This window comes from Lonchura striata, chromosome 3 (assembly GCF_050655825.1).
Source record: "Lonchura striata isolate lonStrDom1 chromosome 3, ASM5065582v1, whole genome shotgun sequence".
In the NCBI taxonomy this organism is placed as follows: domain Eukaryota; kingdom Metazoa; phylum Chordata; class Aves; order Passeriformes; family Estrildidae; genus Lonchura; species Lonchura striata.
In genome coordinates, this window is record NC_140705.1 from 109,768,325 (window position 1) to 109,786,400 (window position 18,076).

Consider the following 18,076-nt stretch of genomic DNA (forward strand, 5'->3'; position numbering starts at 1 on the left):
GTGGCCAGGGGAAAATAGAACCTAAATTGCAAGTCAGCAAAAGGGATTGCTCATTTTTATGTGAATGTTCTTTAAAGTCGTCTTTGAGAGGGAAATGTTTAATTTTTAGTATGATGCTGTCTGATAAAATCCCACTTTAAGTTCAGAGCCAATAAACTTCAAACATCAGCAATGATGTCTATATCAACATATGTTAGTAACGTGTAGAACTGCTATGTTCCATGGGGTCAGTGTGAAATAACTTCCCTTTAAAACAAAACCTGGTACTGCATATTGGAAAATTAACTCAAATGAGTTTATACTCTTCTGTTTTTCTACTGCCCTCCAAGGGTTTAAAGACTGACGAGGAAATCTAAAACAACTACTAAAATAGTTCCTGTTTTCCTTAACAAAGAAGAATGCAAAAAAGGCTAAAGGAATAATTTTAAACACATATATATGTATATTTTATTCAGTCTGATTTTTTTTGATGCAAATAAACCTAATTCTCCCTTCTAGTCTAAACAGTGTTAATGTCAGCTCCTTTTGATGGCTGTACCAACTATGTAATTTGGAAACTCACCACCAACCATAAACCTACAAGATAATATATCTCCAGCATTCTGAGAATTATCAGTATTTTAAAACTTTGAAGGCTAATAATATTATTAATTCACTTTTTTATATGAAATACGTTCTTTCAAAATTAAGAGTGTTCATTGTGTTAGGAGACAGCTAAAAATTGTTTTGAATAATTTCTTCTAAAATTATGATTTTTTAAAATTACAGTTCAAACAAATTACACTTAAAAAGCATACAATAACTTCAGCATGTGAGATATATAGGTTATTCACATACATGTTTTATGTTGATTTGATTTGTATAAAATCCAGTAAAGCTTCTTAAATGTAACTTTTCTTGCAAGCATTTGAGCAAATGTCAAAATTTATTTGACTTTTTTTTTTTGTGTGTGAGATTATTAATGTTGCCTGCAAATTCTAACAGATTTTGTATGTTTTGTTCGTACATGAATCGCTGATCTCATTGTTTCAGTTTTGATTCCTTGTTCTACATGGTGGGGTGATGGGGGAGATAGAGAGTGCACAGCTTTTTCCAGATGCCAGTTAGAAAGGTTTAGCAATAAATTTGTTGCTAAAACAAATATTTTGATATTGTAACTGCTTTATTAAGATAGAATAAGGGGAGGAAGATAGGTGGCAAGTAAATCTTGCATCCCATCACTTGCTGGGTGCCCTGCATCCATGCAGTGCTGGACAGAGCCTGAATGACTTCCCTACAGCGCACTGCACAAGAGCAGTACGGGTCCTGTCGTGGAGAGAGGGTCTCCTTTTTGCTCTGTTAAGCCTTTGTATTATTTTCTTATAAGAAAGCAGCTTCATTCTAGAAGGTGTTCTCCTGAGAACTCGGTGAATTTATCTGGCAGCCGAGGGATCTGTGCAGCACAACTCGGGCCTGAATGCCCCACAGTGTGCACAGCACCTCACTGTGCAGGCTGTGCCTGCTCAGGTTCACTGTTACATGAATCATTAACCCCTAGTATGTAACAGTCTCCAGTCACGTCCATAGCATCCAGAACAGCCAAACTGTGTTTTTGTTGTCTCAAAACAGAATCCATTGGAGACAGTGGGAAGGATTTCCTATCACAATATGATGTGTCAAGCAAACAGTCTGCACAAGCCCTTACTCATCTCATAGTTCTGCCATGTCTCATAAAGGAGATTATGCTCTAAATCTCTACTTGGATGGAAAATCAAATCTGTGTTCTGTTGTGGTGTTGGTAGCTGAATAAATTTGTGACCTTGCCTCTTGAATACATGCTGACTTTGTCCTCTTTTGTGGTATTCAGAGACTTGTACTTTTGAAATATCATCTTTTTGGGATGATATATAAGAGGATTATCCTGACAATTCTTTCCTAAAAGGTAAAATTCCTTACAGCTTTACAAAACATTGCTTATGTGTATCCATTAATATGTGTATCCATTAATTTATTCTGTTCTTCTGAACAGACTCCAAGATGTCTACTTGCTGCTTTTCTCTTTTAACTTTATCCTAAATTTATTTTCAGCTCCACAGTCTCCTCACAATGATGTAGTGACACTATATTCTGCTCATGTATAGACATAGTTGTATATCTTCATATGTTGTTTGCATCTTTATGATTAATTTTTAAATGTTTGTCATGTTTGTGAGATTATTTTAGATTTCTTCAATTCTAAGCCCTAGAGACAGATATAATAATAGGAAGCTTGACTTTTAAAATGGTCATTTGTTTTCCAACATATATGAAGTGGGTTTTTTAATACTATTTATAGTACACAAGTTAATGAAGTAGTATTAATTAATCAAAGGAAGTTTAAGGCCAATGTTTGCCAGTAACAAGAATTTAATAAGTTAAAGCATTCAGTGCACAAGGCTCTCCTGCACTGGTGGCAACTCAGTTCATGCAGGAAAGGGCACAAGTTAATAAGGGTATACACTAATCAGAACTGCTGTGGGCTTTAGTGCACACGCAGATGCAGACAGAATATAATCTGACATTATCAAAAGTTTGATATGCAAGACTACTCTGGGGTTTATGCTGTGAATGGGGAAGTTGAGTTTTGTGGCCTGGTAAGATAAGACTAACAGTGGGAGGCAATAATACTTGGAACAGCAATTGTTATAACTACCAAAGAAGATTTGTGTGTACTTTTATGTGCAATTTTTCTTGAAAAGAGTGAGTGCATTGCAATGTATTAAAATTATTTCTCTACATTCATTTGAATGTTTTGACCATCAGACTCTGAGCTACTCCCAATACTATGGAATGCTGCTTTGATACTTGATTTCATTCTTAGTTTGGGATGGGGTGGAAGGGAAAGTAAAGCAAGAAAAAATCCAATCTCTCTACCTTTGAAGCAACTTGGAGTAATTAACCTGAAAGAACTACCTACTGATAAAAACTCAAGCCCCATACTCCCTCTTGTGGTTTATCTTGAAGAACATGAAAAAAATATTTAAATACTTATATACGTATATATATAGGTGTTTATGTATAGATAGAAAATATTATCTACACTTACATAGAAAATAGTTTTAGTTTAAATAAAAACAACTCCTAATTTCTAAAAAAAGCTCTACTTTGTTTTAAATTGTATCAGAACATGTAATTCACTCTGAAAGACATTTGTCCTCAGATTTAGTGTATTTCTGTTTTGACAGATTCTTCTGAGTTTTCCAAATCCAGTGAGGCAACTACTTGGCCACCACATTGGATACTATAAGGATGTCTCAGCTGAGGAGACCCTAATGGCTACTCAGTAATGCCAATAAAGTTTAACTCCCAGTAACCACTAAAAAAAAAAAAAAATCTTATGTTGAAGTACTATTCAAAGAAGTGAAAAGGATTTTCAGTAATATTTAGCAGCTCTTCTGGAACTTTTGCCATATCCTTGATACTAGCATCCAATTCCTTTCTGACAGCTTTAGTCTTATAGATGTGTAACTAAGAATGTTTCTAACAGGGGGAATAAATATAATCGTTGTTGGCTTGCTTTTAATTTAAGGAACAGTTGTAGTTACTACCATTTAAGAAAAATGAAAAGACAAATAGTCTTGACAAAGTTATTAGAAACATGTTGACTACAAATGTGTTAATTCTGATTCCATGTATATTTGTATGTCAAAATAATGGTATGTTTTATGAATCATCTGTACTTGGTAATAGCAAACAAACCCTTATATATTATTTGTTTGTGATGATTCATCTAATCTCTTACTCTTGAAATTACTCTCAATAAATAAAAATCCCAAAGCTTTCTCTAAAACTTTTCTTATATTAGTTTTCTATGTGAAGTTTCATTATAAAGGAATAAAAAGAAGATGACAGTAAAAGATATCAGCATTTCCTTTAATGTGTATCATTTATTTGTCATGTTTTTTCATGATGATTTGGCTTGAGGTTTAGATTTCATCTTTTAGGTGCGATCAGAATTAAAGTATGAAACAACATTGCATTAAAACTCTACTTTTCATTGTTGTTTTTCTTTTGCATGTAGAAAAGTGACAATAATGGAAGACTCTGATCAAAACATTCACCTGAAAAACTTGTCTCTTCAGCAAGCAACCAATGAAGAGGAAACCTTAAACCTACTTTTCTTGGGGGACACCAACAGAATGATTGCTGAGGTGAGATTTACTGCTCCAATCTTCTTAACACCACCAAAGTTAGTGGTCAAAAACATCTCTCCTATTCTCTTAAATAAAATGTATATTTTAGAAGTCCTTGGACACAAATTAGTATCCTCTTTTTGAGTGTATTTCCACAGTGAAATTAAATAAGCATTTATATGATGACAGATCATAGAAATAGAGGATCTGATTGGTGCTTCTTGATGTCATAACTTACTGAAATTCATGTAAGTAGAATACAGAAATTCTCATAAACAATAAACTTATATTTGAATGTGTCATGTATCAACATATACAGACATGTAAAGATAAGAAAATATGTCCTTGCAAAGCATTGTCAAACATTCCCAGTGAAATTTTTCCCTGGAAGTGTTCAACACTAGATTGGATGGGGCCCTGAGCAACCTGTTCCCTCCTGATGGAGTGTGAGGGACCTAGGAGCTTGGAGAAAGATGATCTTCAAGGTCCTGTCCAACTCAAACCATTCTGTGACTAAGCACTCAATTGCCTTTGAAGTACTTATATTAAGTTCCCTCTTTTTTTCCTTCTTATTGAATAAACAAATGGTGTTATGTGGGAAAACACAAAATAAACCTCTCCAACAAAACAGAGGCCCCCAAAATCAACCAAATAAATCTCACCAAAACCCCAGATGGTAGTTCAAAGGAAATTCAAAATAAATATGTGCCAATATTCAAGCACAAGGATATTTTTACTGATTCTGAAAAATTTAAATGTTTCCTTATCTGATATCTGTAAGGTTCTTTTTTTCTTTCATGCTTGGATATGGAATGTAAATATAAGAAGTGTATTGTATAATACGGGCACCAGCAATGTGTCTTTACTATGATAGTGTTAATTCTCTTTTAGAACTTTTTGGGTTTTCTTCCTCTGTATCTCCAAAAGGATACATCATAAATCATTGACAAGAAAGACACTTAGAATATATGAATAGTCAGGTAGTGACTGTGTTCCTGCTGGATGACCACTATACCTGGACACAGGGGAAGAAGCATTTGATTACAAAATGCAAACTGATAACACAAATACTTATTCTTTCTTAAGGATGACTATTTCAACTGTTACATTTTGAGAGGTAGTAGTATGTTAAGGCAAGAGATAATCAACGTAAGGGCTGCTCATAAACCTGGGCATTGAGGCAAGGAACTGCTTCATGATGTTGAAATAGAAAAATTGGTACTGTGTGCAGGAGAGGAACTTGACAAAGTGTAATAGAAAAGTGTTAATCTAGAGATCTAAGAAAGAGGACTTACGACATAAAACATAACTTCTTCAGAGATCCATATTTTTAGATCTTGAGTTTTGATAATACTTTCTGACTTCTGAAGATTTTAACCCTCTTTAAAGAAAAAGAAGCAACATTAATAAACTTAAATAGAAAACAAAGTAATATAAATGCTGGATTAATCTTTTTTATTGATGAGTTTGAATGCAGAAAAATTCAGATGAATCTCATGGATCATATATGAGATCTCTAGTCTCTAAAATTGCAATCTTTTGCCTTAATCCTGAATAATCTTTCTTTGAAGAGTTGGCTATCTTGAAAATAAGAATGACAATTTAACTTTCGTATTGCCTATGCTGATGCAATCTAACCTATGATTTGAGGGGTGCATTTTTCCCTCATCACTGATTGTGCTAAAAAGAAAGTCATCACAATATTAAAAGTACTTTTTAGGCAACATTTGTTCATTCTTTAAATTTCAGAACCTAAGAGAACATTTATAACCAAATGCTTCTTTCCCACATGTAACTATATAACCCAAGAAAAGGAAGAAAAAGGAAACTAATCTAGTTTGTGCAGTATTGCTTTACTAGGCAAGGTAAGACTGGTCCTTTGCTCCAGTTCTGATGTGCACTATGATCTGTGTAAATGGTAAGATGGGAGACATTTGTGCACAGACAATTCATAATGTAAAAATACAAATAGGATTTTTGGTTTTGTTGCATATTTTGGCAGAGAGAAATAGGCAGAGATCAAAACCAAAAAAACAGTCTTTTGTTGGCAGCTCTGCTAAATATAAGGAGTAGGTTTTTGCTTGCTTTCTGATAAAGCAGTTTTGTGCTACATTTGAATACATAAGAATCTGCAGCAACAGGTTATAAAATCGGAACTGTTTTCTTATATTTTCAGTCTGTTAAGACAACTTTATGATTTCAGTGTTGGAAATGTATGCTGAGGATTTAAAAATCAAATTTTCAGTGTAAGAAATAGGTAGCAGCAACATCTAAAAAAGCACCTGTGTAGAAATAAGAGTTTGACCATTTAGGAAGTATTCTTAAACCATTTTATTTTGGTATAATATTAATATATCTTCAGCTGAAGTGGTCTTTTCTTGTGATGGGAATCCCATATGACCTCTGCCTTTTGAAACAACATGCCTCAACCTCTGATTTTGAGAATTCTTAGTGTTTTTAGTATTTCCTTAAATCAATAAATTAAGGTAGTTTCCCAAAAATGTGCAGCAATTTCAAAACAGTAAAATCCTTTTCTGAGATTAGTATGTCTGAGGACTGTAGTTACATGTACAGTTGGAATTTATTTTTCCTCTAATGAGAAGGTACTTTGTTTTAATGAAGAAGAAAATGTTTCAATGTATGGTTTTATACCTGTAGCATTCAATTTTTAAAATTTGGCATACAGTGTATATAACACAGTATTTGTTCCACTGGAGCAATCAGTAAGTTTTTGGCAATGTTTACATATGTTTATTTCAAGAAATAATGAAACTTAAAGATTTAAGGGTAGTTTTGGGGACTGACTTATGACCTGTGAATTGAACTAATTTGATTTTTATTTATTGTATGTTAATATTCTCTTGAATATATTTAGCAAGCCAGTGGTAGCGTTCAACTGCATTATTTATTGAATGAGATAGGATTTCAGTGTGTGAGTATATGAGATTAAATATCACTTTTGACAGAAATGCATGCTATCTGGGTTAGTTTAGTGCTGCAGTCTAGAAGACTACAACTTTCTGCTTTCCTAGGTTCCTCTTTGGTGTCAATTATTTACACTCTGACAAAGCTGTAATATTGTATTAGGAGGACCAAATAGCATTGTTATTTCAGCACAGGTGGTTTGATTTCTACGTGTGGTAAAAAAAAATATTGGTCATACATACTACTTTGAGCAGTCATTAAAATGCTTTGGAATTTATATGGCTAAAAAGCACTATCACTATATAACAGAAAATTAATAATGTCTTCACCAGGGAATATTAATTACTTTAAAAGTTACCTGAGTTTGAAAGTTATCATGGTCTGTAAAACTGTACTGGTAGTAAATATGGAAAGATAAAGTATTGCTTCTGGGAAGTGGTTACACCTATTCTGATCCTGATATTTTCATAGCAACAATTTTTCAATTTCAACATGACAAGTGTACCTAAGTACAACTGAAGAGCCCCTTCACCTGTAACATATTTAGAAAGGAAACTAAAGACATGCTGGGGTCTCTCTCATCTACCAAATATAAAGACAAGCACCTTCTATTCTTCAATTTGCATGTTCTTCCTTACAGCATAGTTCTGTTGGATCTGGAGTTTATATTAATTAGACAGAGATATCCATCTGAACTGTGTAATGACTGAAGCTATCAGAACATCTTCCTATAGATATCCCTCTGATTGTAGCATGAGATTGGAGAAAATTGATTTGATATCCATCTTGGATGCTATGAGTACTTTCTTTTTTTTCCCCTTTCTCTTTGAAATGCTCAGAATAAAAAAAAAAACCTTTAGAAAAGAAACATTCCTTAAAATAAATTTTTGTACCTTTTTACTGAGACATGCTCTCAAAAAACTCTGAACACTCAGAATCAGCCTCTCTTTATTCATTAGCTAGTAACTAATTCACTCATACCATTCCAGTGGAATCTTTTCTTCCTTGAATCAAAATATTTAGACAGCAGAAGAACATGATTTTCCTGCATGAGTTGCCAAGTGGAGATGGCTTGCAATATTGGCTTAACTGCATTTATCACCTGCAAAATTGTTTTGTCCCAGTGGTCCTGAACCCTTTCATGTATTATCTCTGTCAGTGTTTTGGCAGCCATGCTTAACACATTATTCTTCCAGACAGTAGCAGCTTCTGTTAGTCTAGTGGTGATTTTCAAACAGCTTCTCATATGTCTTTGTCCTATTTAAGAAACTTTTTCTTTCTTAGGTCCTCAATCCTTAAAATGCTATTTAGACCTATAGCATCCATTTCTCACTATTTTTAGTGAAAACATTTATAATAGCAGCTGCAACAAATAAAGGATTTGGGAAATATATAAATTCCTGTATAAGGAAGAATTCCTGCAGTGTTTTGCAGACTTAAGATGGGTAAGAATTAGATTAAGATGGACAACTTAGGTTCCAGTAAGTTTTGGATGGTTCTTGACCTTGTATTCCTTGACAGAAATATCCAACTAGAAGCTTCTTCCAGTATGACTGTGATGTAGATTCTCATTTAAGTAGAAGCCATCTTTTTGCAACCATTGTATAGATAGATGTAGTAGTTAAAGTCACAACGCTTCTATACAATTTATTTCATTTCAGCAGACACAGGTATATTTTTGCCCTTGAAAAAAAACAGGACTAGCTTGTATGGCTTGAAATACACCTTGTACATATTTTCCATGATCAAATTAAGTGCTGATGCTTTACCAAGTCAATATTACTGGATTTGTCTTTTACCAGGCCACAAATAGGCAGCAATAGATGACCTGGCATTAAGTCCTTTGTAGCGTTCATGTGATATCACAAAACATCTGAAGTCTACTTATGTGGTTCATGATGTAACAGAATTCCTGGAAAAAATTATTCTTTGTAACTGCTGCTCATCAGTTGTTCTATATATAACTCTCACAATAGCAACCATCTGCTGAGAACCAGGCCACTCCCCTCTTTCTTTTTTTTCCTTCATCACATCAAATTAGTGTTAGGATGATTTCATATACATATGGTTTGAATACTACTAACAAAGCCAAAATGAACTCTGAAAACCACCAAAGGAACATTTTACTAGGCTCAGAGACACTGTGCAGAAAATGTTATTTGTTTTCTGTTTTCAAACTTTCTAAACAGATGAATGGTGATACTCAGAAGTTTTATATGTAAGATAACAACCAAATAGTAAAAGAAAAGGCTTGTTCTTGGACTGGAGATACCAACACATCATCATTTCTGTTGTGTGCTGTGAATCTACTTGTGTGGTAAAAGTAGCTAAGCATGGGGGGATAATGAAATTAACATTTCATGGTTGCATCCCATTTAAGAGTTTAAATTTTTATTGCTTTATGCTTTCTCCAAGAGTTCTAACAGAGCTTCCTATATATGGGAACTCCAAACCAGAAATAGAATCACACTGCAGAAAGGAATATTGGTGTCTTGATTAAGCCATGGTTCTACTCTGAAGAAGGACTTCACAAAAATGCCAGTTTGGGATTCTAGCCAATGACTTCCAAATCAGCTTCCTTAATTTTTTTCATTTTCATGTGAAAAAAAAAAAAAAAAAAAAACTGTGGAGAGAAAAGCAATTGAATTTCTAATGACTAGTCTAGCCAAATCTACTTGGAACACTCAAAATAAAGGTTGCAGCTAGTGTATCAGAGAATAGGTAATAAAAACCTTGTAGAGCAAATATTGCCATGTGCTCTTTGGAACTCAGAGTCCTGAAATTATGTTCTTTTAGGATTTTAAATTTTTTTGCCTCTGTTGGGATTAAATGGGTGTGACTAAAAGCCCTTTTTGAAATAGATAAGGTTTTGCTTCAGTGTGAATCTGAAGTTTGCTTAACAATACTTATTCAGATGTATGATGATTTCTTCAGCTTCTGTCATAGCAACATTTGCTTTGTGCTTTCGCCTGTACTGATAGTTGATCTGGCTTAGGCTTGTCTGCAGTATAGTGTGATTGATACCATCTCTCTAGTGCAAAATGTGCCTAAATATCAGCTCTGTCAAGGAGAATGTGTCCTTAAATATTAAGTCTGTTGTGGATTTTTAGCTGGAAAAAAAAATCCAGTCCTGCTTCACAGAGCTGCAAATAAAAAAGTCATAACTGTCCTAGTAAAATAAGTGAAGCTGGCTCTGATTATTCATGGAATCAAAATTGCTGAATAAAGTACATTTTCACAGCATATAACTTTTTCTTAGTATAACTGCATTTTAAGTACGTTTGGGAGTGTTTTCTTGCTTGACACCTTTCCCTCAGCCTCTTTATTTTCATTCCAGCACTACAACTCACTTCCTCTTCATTTGCCCAGCATCACCTCTGAGGACAGCATAGCATGTGACTGCACTCCCCCCATTTCACAGGATCATGAATTCTAAAATTCTTCATCTGTATAAACTAATGATCAAAATTCTTTTCCCTCTCCCTTTGAGCTTCCCTGTATTAGGTAAAGTAGCCCAAAAGAAAATACTGTGAAGGCTGAAATGTCCTCACAAAATTTTCACCAACAGCCACAAGTGTATGCTATTTCTGCACACTGCCTACTTGTTCACATCCAGTGTGCTGCCATTTTCAGGTGCTCTGCCACAGTTGCTTTCCATAGCTGTGCTGTGGCTGAATCAAGAAACGGATTCAGGTTAAATAGCTATGCTTTATTGGTTTTGTTTTTTTGTTGTTGTTGTTTGTTTGTTTATTTAGCTGGATCAGTTCCCAAAACCCATTTAGTTGTGCTGGCACTATTAAGGCTTTAAAAAGAAGGGGAACTTGAAGTGGAGAAAATTGAACCAAATGGTCCATATTATTCCTGTTAAAGGACTCTTCAGCTTGTAGTCTTTCTGTTAAGAGCTGTCCTTTCTGGATCAATAAGACAACATCTTCAGTCCCTGCAATTTTAACATTTTAACCATTTTAACATTTGCAGTGTTGCATGGTAAGGCAGATTATGTGAAATAAAGGCAATATATTGATATATCTGATCTGAATCGCAGGATAGGTCTACATAAAAAAAATTACTGCAGAAAAACAGAGGAATAAAGTAGAAACCAGAGATTAATGTAAACAGTATAACTATGATGTTTCTATTACTTTTTTCAGCTGCTATAAATAAATATAGATTTAGTTGCTGACTCAGTAATATTGATTTATTATTTTACTACTCTGTTTTTTGCAGGGTCAGCATTTATGTCCTGAAAACAATATAATCATACTTGTTCTAGTTTATGAATAAAAATTCTATCTGTATGCTTAACCTTTAATCTCCATATATAATCTCAAGATTTAGCTATTTATGAAATGAGGATTATGTAGAGTAATTTTAGTTTTAGGTTTCTAACAGTACCTTGATACAACTAAACCAAAGGTACTTTAGATATTTTATATGTTTTTTAATAAAAATACATATGTGATGGCATATGATCATTTAATATCTAAAGTTAAATACCTGAGAGCTGTTTAAATCTTTTGGTCCTGCATTTCAAATATATTGAGAAAACCTCTGAAGTGATGCTGACTGCACATTTCTAAAAATTGACCAAGACTTTCTGTGTTTTAAATTAAGAAAGTGTGGCTGTAGTTATTCCCAAAAAAATACATCTAAAGCCAAACATTTTATGAAAACTCTGTCATGCCACCTAAAAATCTGATGTTGATTTTGCCAAGTAGAATTTTTTCGTATAAGTAATAATGCAGAAGTTTAAAGCCTTATAGGAAGTCCTAGTGTTTGTTATTGGGGAAAAAATAAAAAAAATAAATTGATGTACAAATGGAGAAATTAATAAGTTCTCAGAGATCAGCATTCAGTAATTTTCCCTCAAGTCAAGCTGCCCTTTTCTAGTATTCCTCATCTATTAAGGCCACTTGTTTTGCTGATATTAGAGGATTTTGGACCATCCTTAATTGCTTACAGTACAATTTGTCCAGATTAAAGTTATCCAAGTATTTTTGTAGAATATGAATGTTAGGTAAATCCTTTTGGGTTCTTTTTGCACGTTCATTACAGGTCCAATAGCTAAAAAATTGATTGATTATTTCAGTTGCCAGATTACTGAGCTATAAAAAGTTAAATTGAACATTGAGAGTTCTTGATGTTTTCCCCCCTCTCAGCCCCTAAATTCTCAGCCTAGCCCAGAGACCCAAGGCTTTGAGGGGAGGAATATCAGGAGATGGCAAAGATTTCTAAAAGAAGCTCTTACCCCGATATATGTTGGTGCAGCTCTCTTTATTTTGTGATGTCCATGGGGAGAGCGGGGCAAAAGAGGATGAACAGGAAATGTCAGGGGTTTATCCAGGCTTTGGGCAGGGAGGGCTTCTTGGCTCTCCACCAACCCTGTCAGGGCAGGAGGGAGGGGTCCAGGGTTATCTGATCAGAGTCACAGGGTCCTGGGGAATGGGGAACAGAATGCCCATGAGCACAATGTAACAAGTTCTTTTTTTCCTGTCATTGTAGACACCAATGAATCAAGCCTCAAGCCGATCTCACTGCATTTTCACTATTCACATCTCCAGCAAGGAACCTGGATCTGCAACCATCCGACGCTCCAAGCTGCATCTGGTAGACCTTGCTGGATCAGAACGTGTTGCAAAGACTGGAATTGGAGGCCAGTTACTGACAGAAGCCAAATATATCAACCTCTCATTACATTATTTGGAGCAGGTAAAATTGTAAAAGAGTAAAACATTTCTCCCTTTACTAAATTCCTGTTTAACAATGTGCAATGTTTTGGAAAACTTTATTCCAATATTTACTTAGGATATTTATTGCAGAGTTTTTAGATCATTGAATTGATGTGTCTTCCTTTAAAAGAAAATATTTTAATTTAGGGCAAACTTAACAATTAAGCAGTAAGATTAGAGTAGGAATACACAGTAATATTTTCAAACTAGTTTTCTTGTTTTATTTGGAATACTAAATATATTTACAAGATTTCAGCTATATTTCTCCTAAAAATAGTCTTCATAATCTTCTTCCCCTTCCACACCTGGGATCAGGATGGATCACTGAAAATAATATGTTTGAGCTTTATTTGGTTCTAATATTGTAATATGATAAATTATTGGGCTGTACTCTCATGTGTTGTTTTATTCCTCTATCAATTTAAATCTTTGATCTTTTTGAGACAGAAGTTATCATTGGTAATGTATTTATGGATTGACTGCCATAACTGGATTTATACCAATAGTACTCATAGATGCAGTATAATAATATGTAAATAAATATTATTATTGTTGTTGTTTTTGTTATTATTAATCTCCACAAAGCTTTGCCATTCAACTTTGTTACTAAAAAGATTTAGCCTCATAATTTAAGGTGTACTAAAATCCCTATCCTTCTTTCACTGTTGCTTTTTGGTTTTCCCCTTTGGAGAAGTCAAATATTGGGCAAATAGATTGCTCCTAACTAACCTTATTCATTAAAAAATAAACAAACTTCAGGCAGCAGGAGTGAAAGGAAACTTTGGAGATTTCCAGTAAAAAGATTTGGTTAATTATGATTATGATTATTTATTAATAATATGTATTTTAGAATAATTAGATAATTATTAAGTTAATTATTCATATAATTATTTTAATACTATATTTTAAAAGAATTTTTTAAGGCTTTAATATATATGTCTCTCTAATTTACCATGATGTTTTTTATGGTTGTTGTTTATGATGCTTACCAAGTTAGAGTAAGAAACACTTGGCAATGAAAGAAATTTCTTTTGTGAATGCTGTGCTATTAAGTTGCAATCACTGAAGATTTTCAAGTGTCCATTTCAGATCCTGTACCCGTAAGAGAAATTAATTTCTTCCTAAGACTGAATATTTAATATTGTTTTAACAGTACAGCAAACACTGTTCCTGTTGCTAGAAATTAGTTATTTTGGGAATTCCAATGGGCAATACAGTATTTTCTCCTAAGACTTATTTAAAATTTTTTATGTAGGAACAAAGCAGGTCTGTGAGGCTGTCATTTAGGGGAACAATTAAGGAGAATCAAGAAGAAAAAATGCTTAACTATAAAATTCAAATCTGTACTTTTTAACTTACAGTACATGTGTTCTTTACTAAAATATACTTTTGAGGAGATCATAAAATTTGAAAATTTTGTGGGTGTGTATATGTGAAAATTCTTTAAAATAATGATTAGAAAATAAAAGTCTTCCACTTGCTGGGAAGAATATTTCTCAGCTGTGAGTTATATGTTTTTCTGTTAGCAACAAATCCCTTGGATTTAATTTATGATCAGAGATATTTCATGTGTCAAAAGAAGAAGCTTAAGGTACAGCAGGTGGCAGTCAGTCATTTATAATCACATTAGGTTTTTTTCATGCTCCTCATTTGTTTAAATTTTACCTTGAAGATTAATGTCTGTATTTGAGTTGTACTCAAGGGAAATGATAAGGATCAGTGTCTCTAAAATGGACATCTGCAGAACCATAAAAATTATACCAGGATCTTCTTTATTTACTTCTTATTTATTGTATGATTTTTATGTATTTAGCAGGAAAAAAATTATTTTTCCATGCAACTTTTAATTATTATTTTAGAGAAATACTGTTTGAAATAGGCATGTTGGATTCTATCTGGGATTGTGTGTCAATAGAAATATTTTCTAATACTGAATAAAAAACCACCAAAGACAGTAAAAATATCTTTTTTTTCCCCAAATCAATGGGAATAGAACCATTCAGTTCTGAACTTGCAATGAATAATATTAAAGTGCATTAATGTCTTAAAATCAGCTTATTAAAATTCTTAACTCTTTAGCTATCTACTGGTGGTCTAGTGTTGATTTATGCCATTTTGACATACTTTTCACAGTAAAATAGTCATATTAAATGATTTGTATCGAGATGACAATAAGAACACAGTTCTGTGTTACCACACTTGATCTACTTGTTAAATATCCACAGCATGTTAAAAAGTCTTCAAATAAATCCACTACACTTTTACTCCGAGCTGTCTCTACATCTAGAGAAAAATGAAGATAGTTTTATGCAGCTGATCTGAAATGATAGCAGGAATTTGGAAGTCCTTAGTACTGTATCTGGGTAGTTTTTACTGTCTGAGATGTACTAGTGTGTTCTGGAATTACAACTGCAATGTAACTGTGCATATGTAGATATTCCCTTATGATAGAAATATGGAGGAACCTGGACCAGATTTAGAGTTGCAAATTAAGCTATACTACCATGTGATTTGACACTACGATGGAATTATTTCTCAAAAAAACCCGGGTTACATTGTCCTCATTGCTTTAATGAACGTGTTCATTAACAGTCTTCTAACACATGTTCCATTTACAGAATGTTGAAAGATTTTAACCATTAGTGGATGGTTGCTGCCTAAATTTACCAAAGGGGTTTTTTTTAATAGTTTGTTTGTTTGGGGTTTTTTGGTTTTGTTTTGTTGGTCGGTTGCTCTTTTTCTGCAAAGACCACAGTTTAAGCTTCTAAACTCTACCTAGAAATGGGAAGTAGGATGGGAAACAAAAAGAAGCTTTCTGAAGCAGGCAGGAATATGGCTTCAGAGCATATGATACCCTAAACAGCAAGCTAGGGGTGTACTTGACACCTCTGTTTCTGCAAGGGATGCACACCAAAATGCCCGTCTATTGAGGATTCTCTGAGAGCATGATGGTGTGAGATACTGCTGCAAATCTGTTCCTTGTACAAAGGATGTGGATGGAAACAGGGACTCTTGGGAATACTTCAGATCATGTCAGAAACATTTGAAAACCTTGCACTTTCTGTTGTGATAACAGAGTTTCCACATGTCAGTGGAGTTATTTGTGAGAGATTGTACCTGCTCTGTTTCATAAAGGATTCAATTTCACAAAAAGTGACAAGAGTTCTGACAGCAACTAGGACTTAAAGTGGTTTGTTTGATCTACTCAAAATGAAATTTTCTGCTTTAGTGGCATTGTTAAGCTTAAAATTGCAGGTATTAAAGAAAACCCTTTTTATATCTAAAGGATAATAGCACGTTCTTAAATGAGACAATTTTTTGATTATTGCATTTGTTGCCTCTTAGAGAATCCAGGTTCAGCTTCTGTACAGGTGGTCTTTGTAACTTTCTCCAGAAGTATATTACTGCCTTCTCCTTCAGATTCTCCTCTTTCTATTCCAGATTACATGACTGGATTGTAAGGATTGAATTAGTGATTAAGGTGAAGTTTTACTAATGGGACTTTAGACTAAAACAGTTTGTGTTATGGGACTGTCACATGACAGTGCAATGATAGATGACAATGCATCACGATAGTTGGTCACAGCTTTTCAGCATTAGTGTGAGAGGGTTCAGATTCCAACTGGGCTGCCAACTTCCTGCATGGACTTCAGAAAAAATGAACTTCCCTATGACAATGTTCCCATTTTTAATGGAAATAACATGTCTTCTCTCTGACTCTTTTCTCATCTTGTCTATTCTGATTATAGTCTCTGTGTAGAAGAGGCAGGGAATGTGCTTATTAATATATGTGCTAGACTACTATGAGGTTTCTATGCAATATTATAAACCAATAAAGCTTTAACATGTTTCTATATAACAAGTTGTAATATATGAGATTTGAAAACCTTGATGCAGGAATGTGTTTCCAGATTCCTTTACAAGACAGTAATTTTCTTATTATGCATTTGTGTCTCTCAGGGCTGCCAGTGTAAGATTTATAGTTTTAACTTTCTGAAGACCATTAAGAGAAACTAATACCACAAAAAAGACTCTACTAAATTTTTTAATATAACAATTTTTTAAAATGTAGCATAAACAAAATATACACTGATATGTAACATTTATTAATGAAAAACCAACTCCTAATCATTTAGGAGAGCTTGCACAACTCATATAGCTAAAATTTTACAGTGCTTGGCCAGATAACAGTTCACATCTTTTATATCACAGGACATCATAGTGTATTCTAGCTTTTTATTTAATAATTAGGTCCCATAATGTAAACAGCTGAGGAGGGAAACTGAGAATAGTAGGTGTACAATTTCCTTTTTGGCCAAGGCATATATGTTCTAAACTGAATCACTTCTTTCCAGCAGTACACTGTAATCATGCACCCTTTTATTTGTGCTATGCTTTCCAAGACATTTTCTCAGAAATATATTGGCCCATGTAGGAAACGCATGTTTTAAGAATGTGTAATTTTTAAAGCATTCTTTAGCAAATATTGAGGAAATTTTTACTTTAATACTATCCATATTTTGTAGTCATGACAAAAAAGTATGAGGAAGATTTTCATTAAGTTCCTGTGTTTTAGGAAAACCTGTGGGTTTGAGTTTATCATGTTCGGTTTCCATGTTGCTGAAAGACTGTAAGGCTAGGGCATGATAAAATTTAATGTATTTGGTCTTTCAGGTCCAGCTCCTACAAAGACATATAAACCTGCTGAAATTTAACTTGGAATTCTTTCAATAAAGCCAGTGGGTTTGCAGCTAACAGTGGGCTGCATAAGCATCCCAGTTTTGTTGTGTTAAAAGTTCCTGAGCAGATTGGATTTGTTCTTTATATGTTGGATATGTGCTTTATTTGTCAAACATTAAGAGACATATACATTTAAGTCTTTTATTTTTGCTGTTGTTTCAGGTAATAATTGCCCTTGCAGAGAAAAACAGGTCCCACATTCCTTACCGAAACTCTATGATGACCTCAGTGCTAAGAGACAGCCTGGGAGGAAACTGCATGACTACCATGATAGCAATGCTTGCTATGGACAAAAGAAACATAGGCGTATGTTATTTCTATCTTGAACAAAAATCTTGTCACTTCTCTATAGATACTGCTCTTTTGATTTTTAATATAGTTAAAAATTGAAGTGTGTAAGCTTTTCTTATCCTTTTAAAAGGACATTTAAATTTTGTTTCTAGGCAATAATTTAGAATAGAAATAGATAATCAGTGAAAAGTGCTGTAGGATAGAAACAAATCCTTCAGAGAAATGTGCTTTTCTTTATGG

At 33.7% G+C, this 18,076-nt stretch overlaps 1 protein-coding gene across 6 annotated transcripts in view; it reads left to right on the forward strand.

Annotated features, from left to right (window-relative positions):
- Positions 1-18,076, forward strand: part of KIF6 (kinesin family member 6) — a 149,719-nt gene that overhangs the window by 20,642 nt on the left and 111,001 nt on the right. For 5 of the 6 annotated variants that reach the window (XM_077781856.2, XM_085576098.1, XM_085576097.1 and 2 more), the window contains exons 6-8: positions 4,040-4,169; positions 12,579-12,785; positions 17,708-17,851. In XM_077781856.2, the coding sequence (XP_077637982.2) occupies positions 4,040-4,169; positions 12,579-12,785; positions 17,708-17,851 (481 nt within the window). The remainder of the gene's footprint in view (positions 1-4,039; positions 4,170-12,578; positions 12,786-17,707; positions 17,852-18,076) is intronic. The other variant, XM_085576100.1, reaches the window with a different exon arrangement.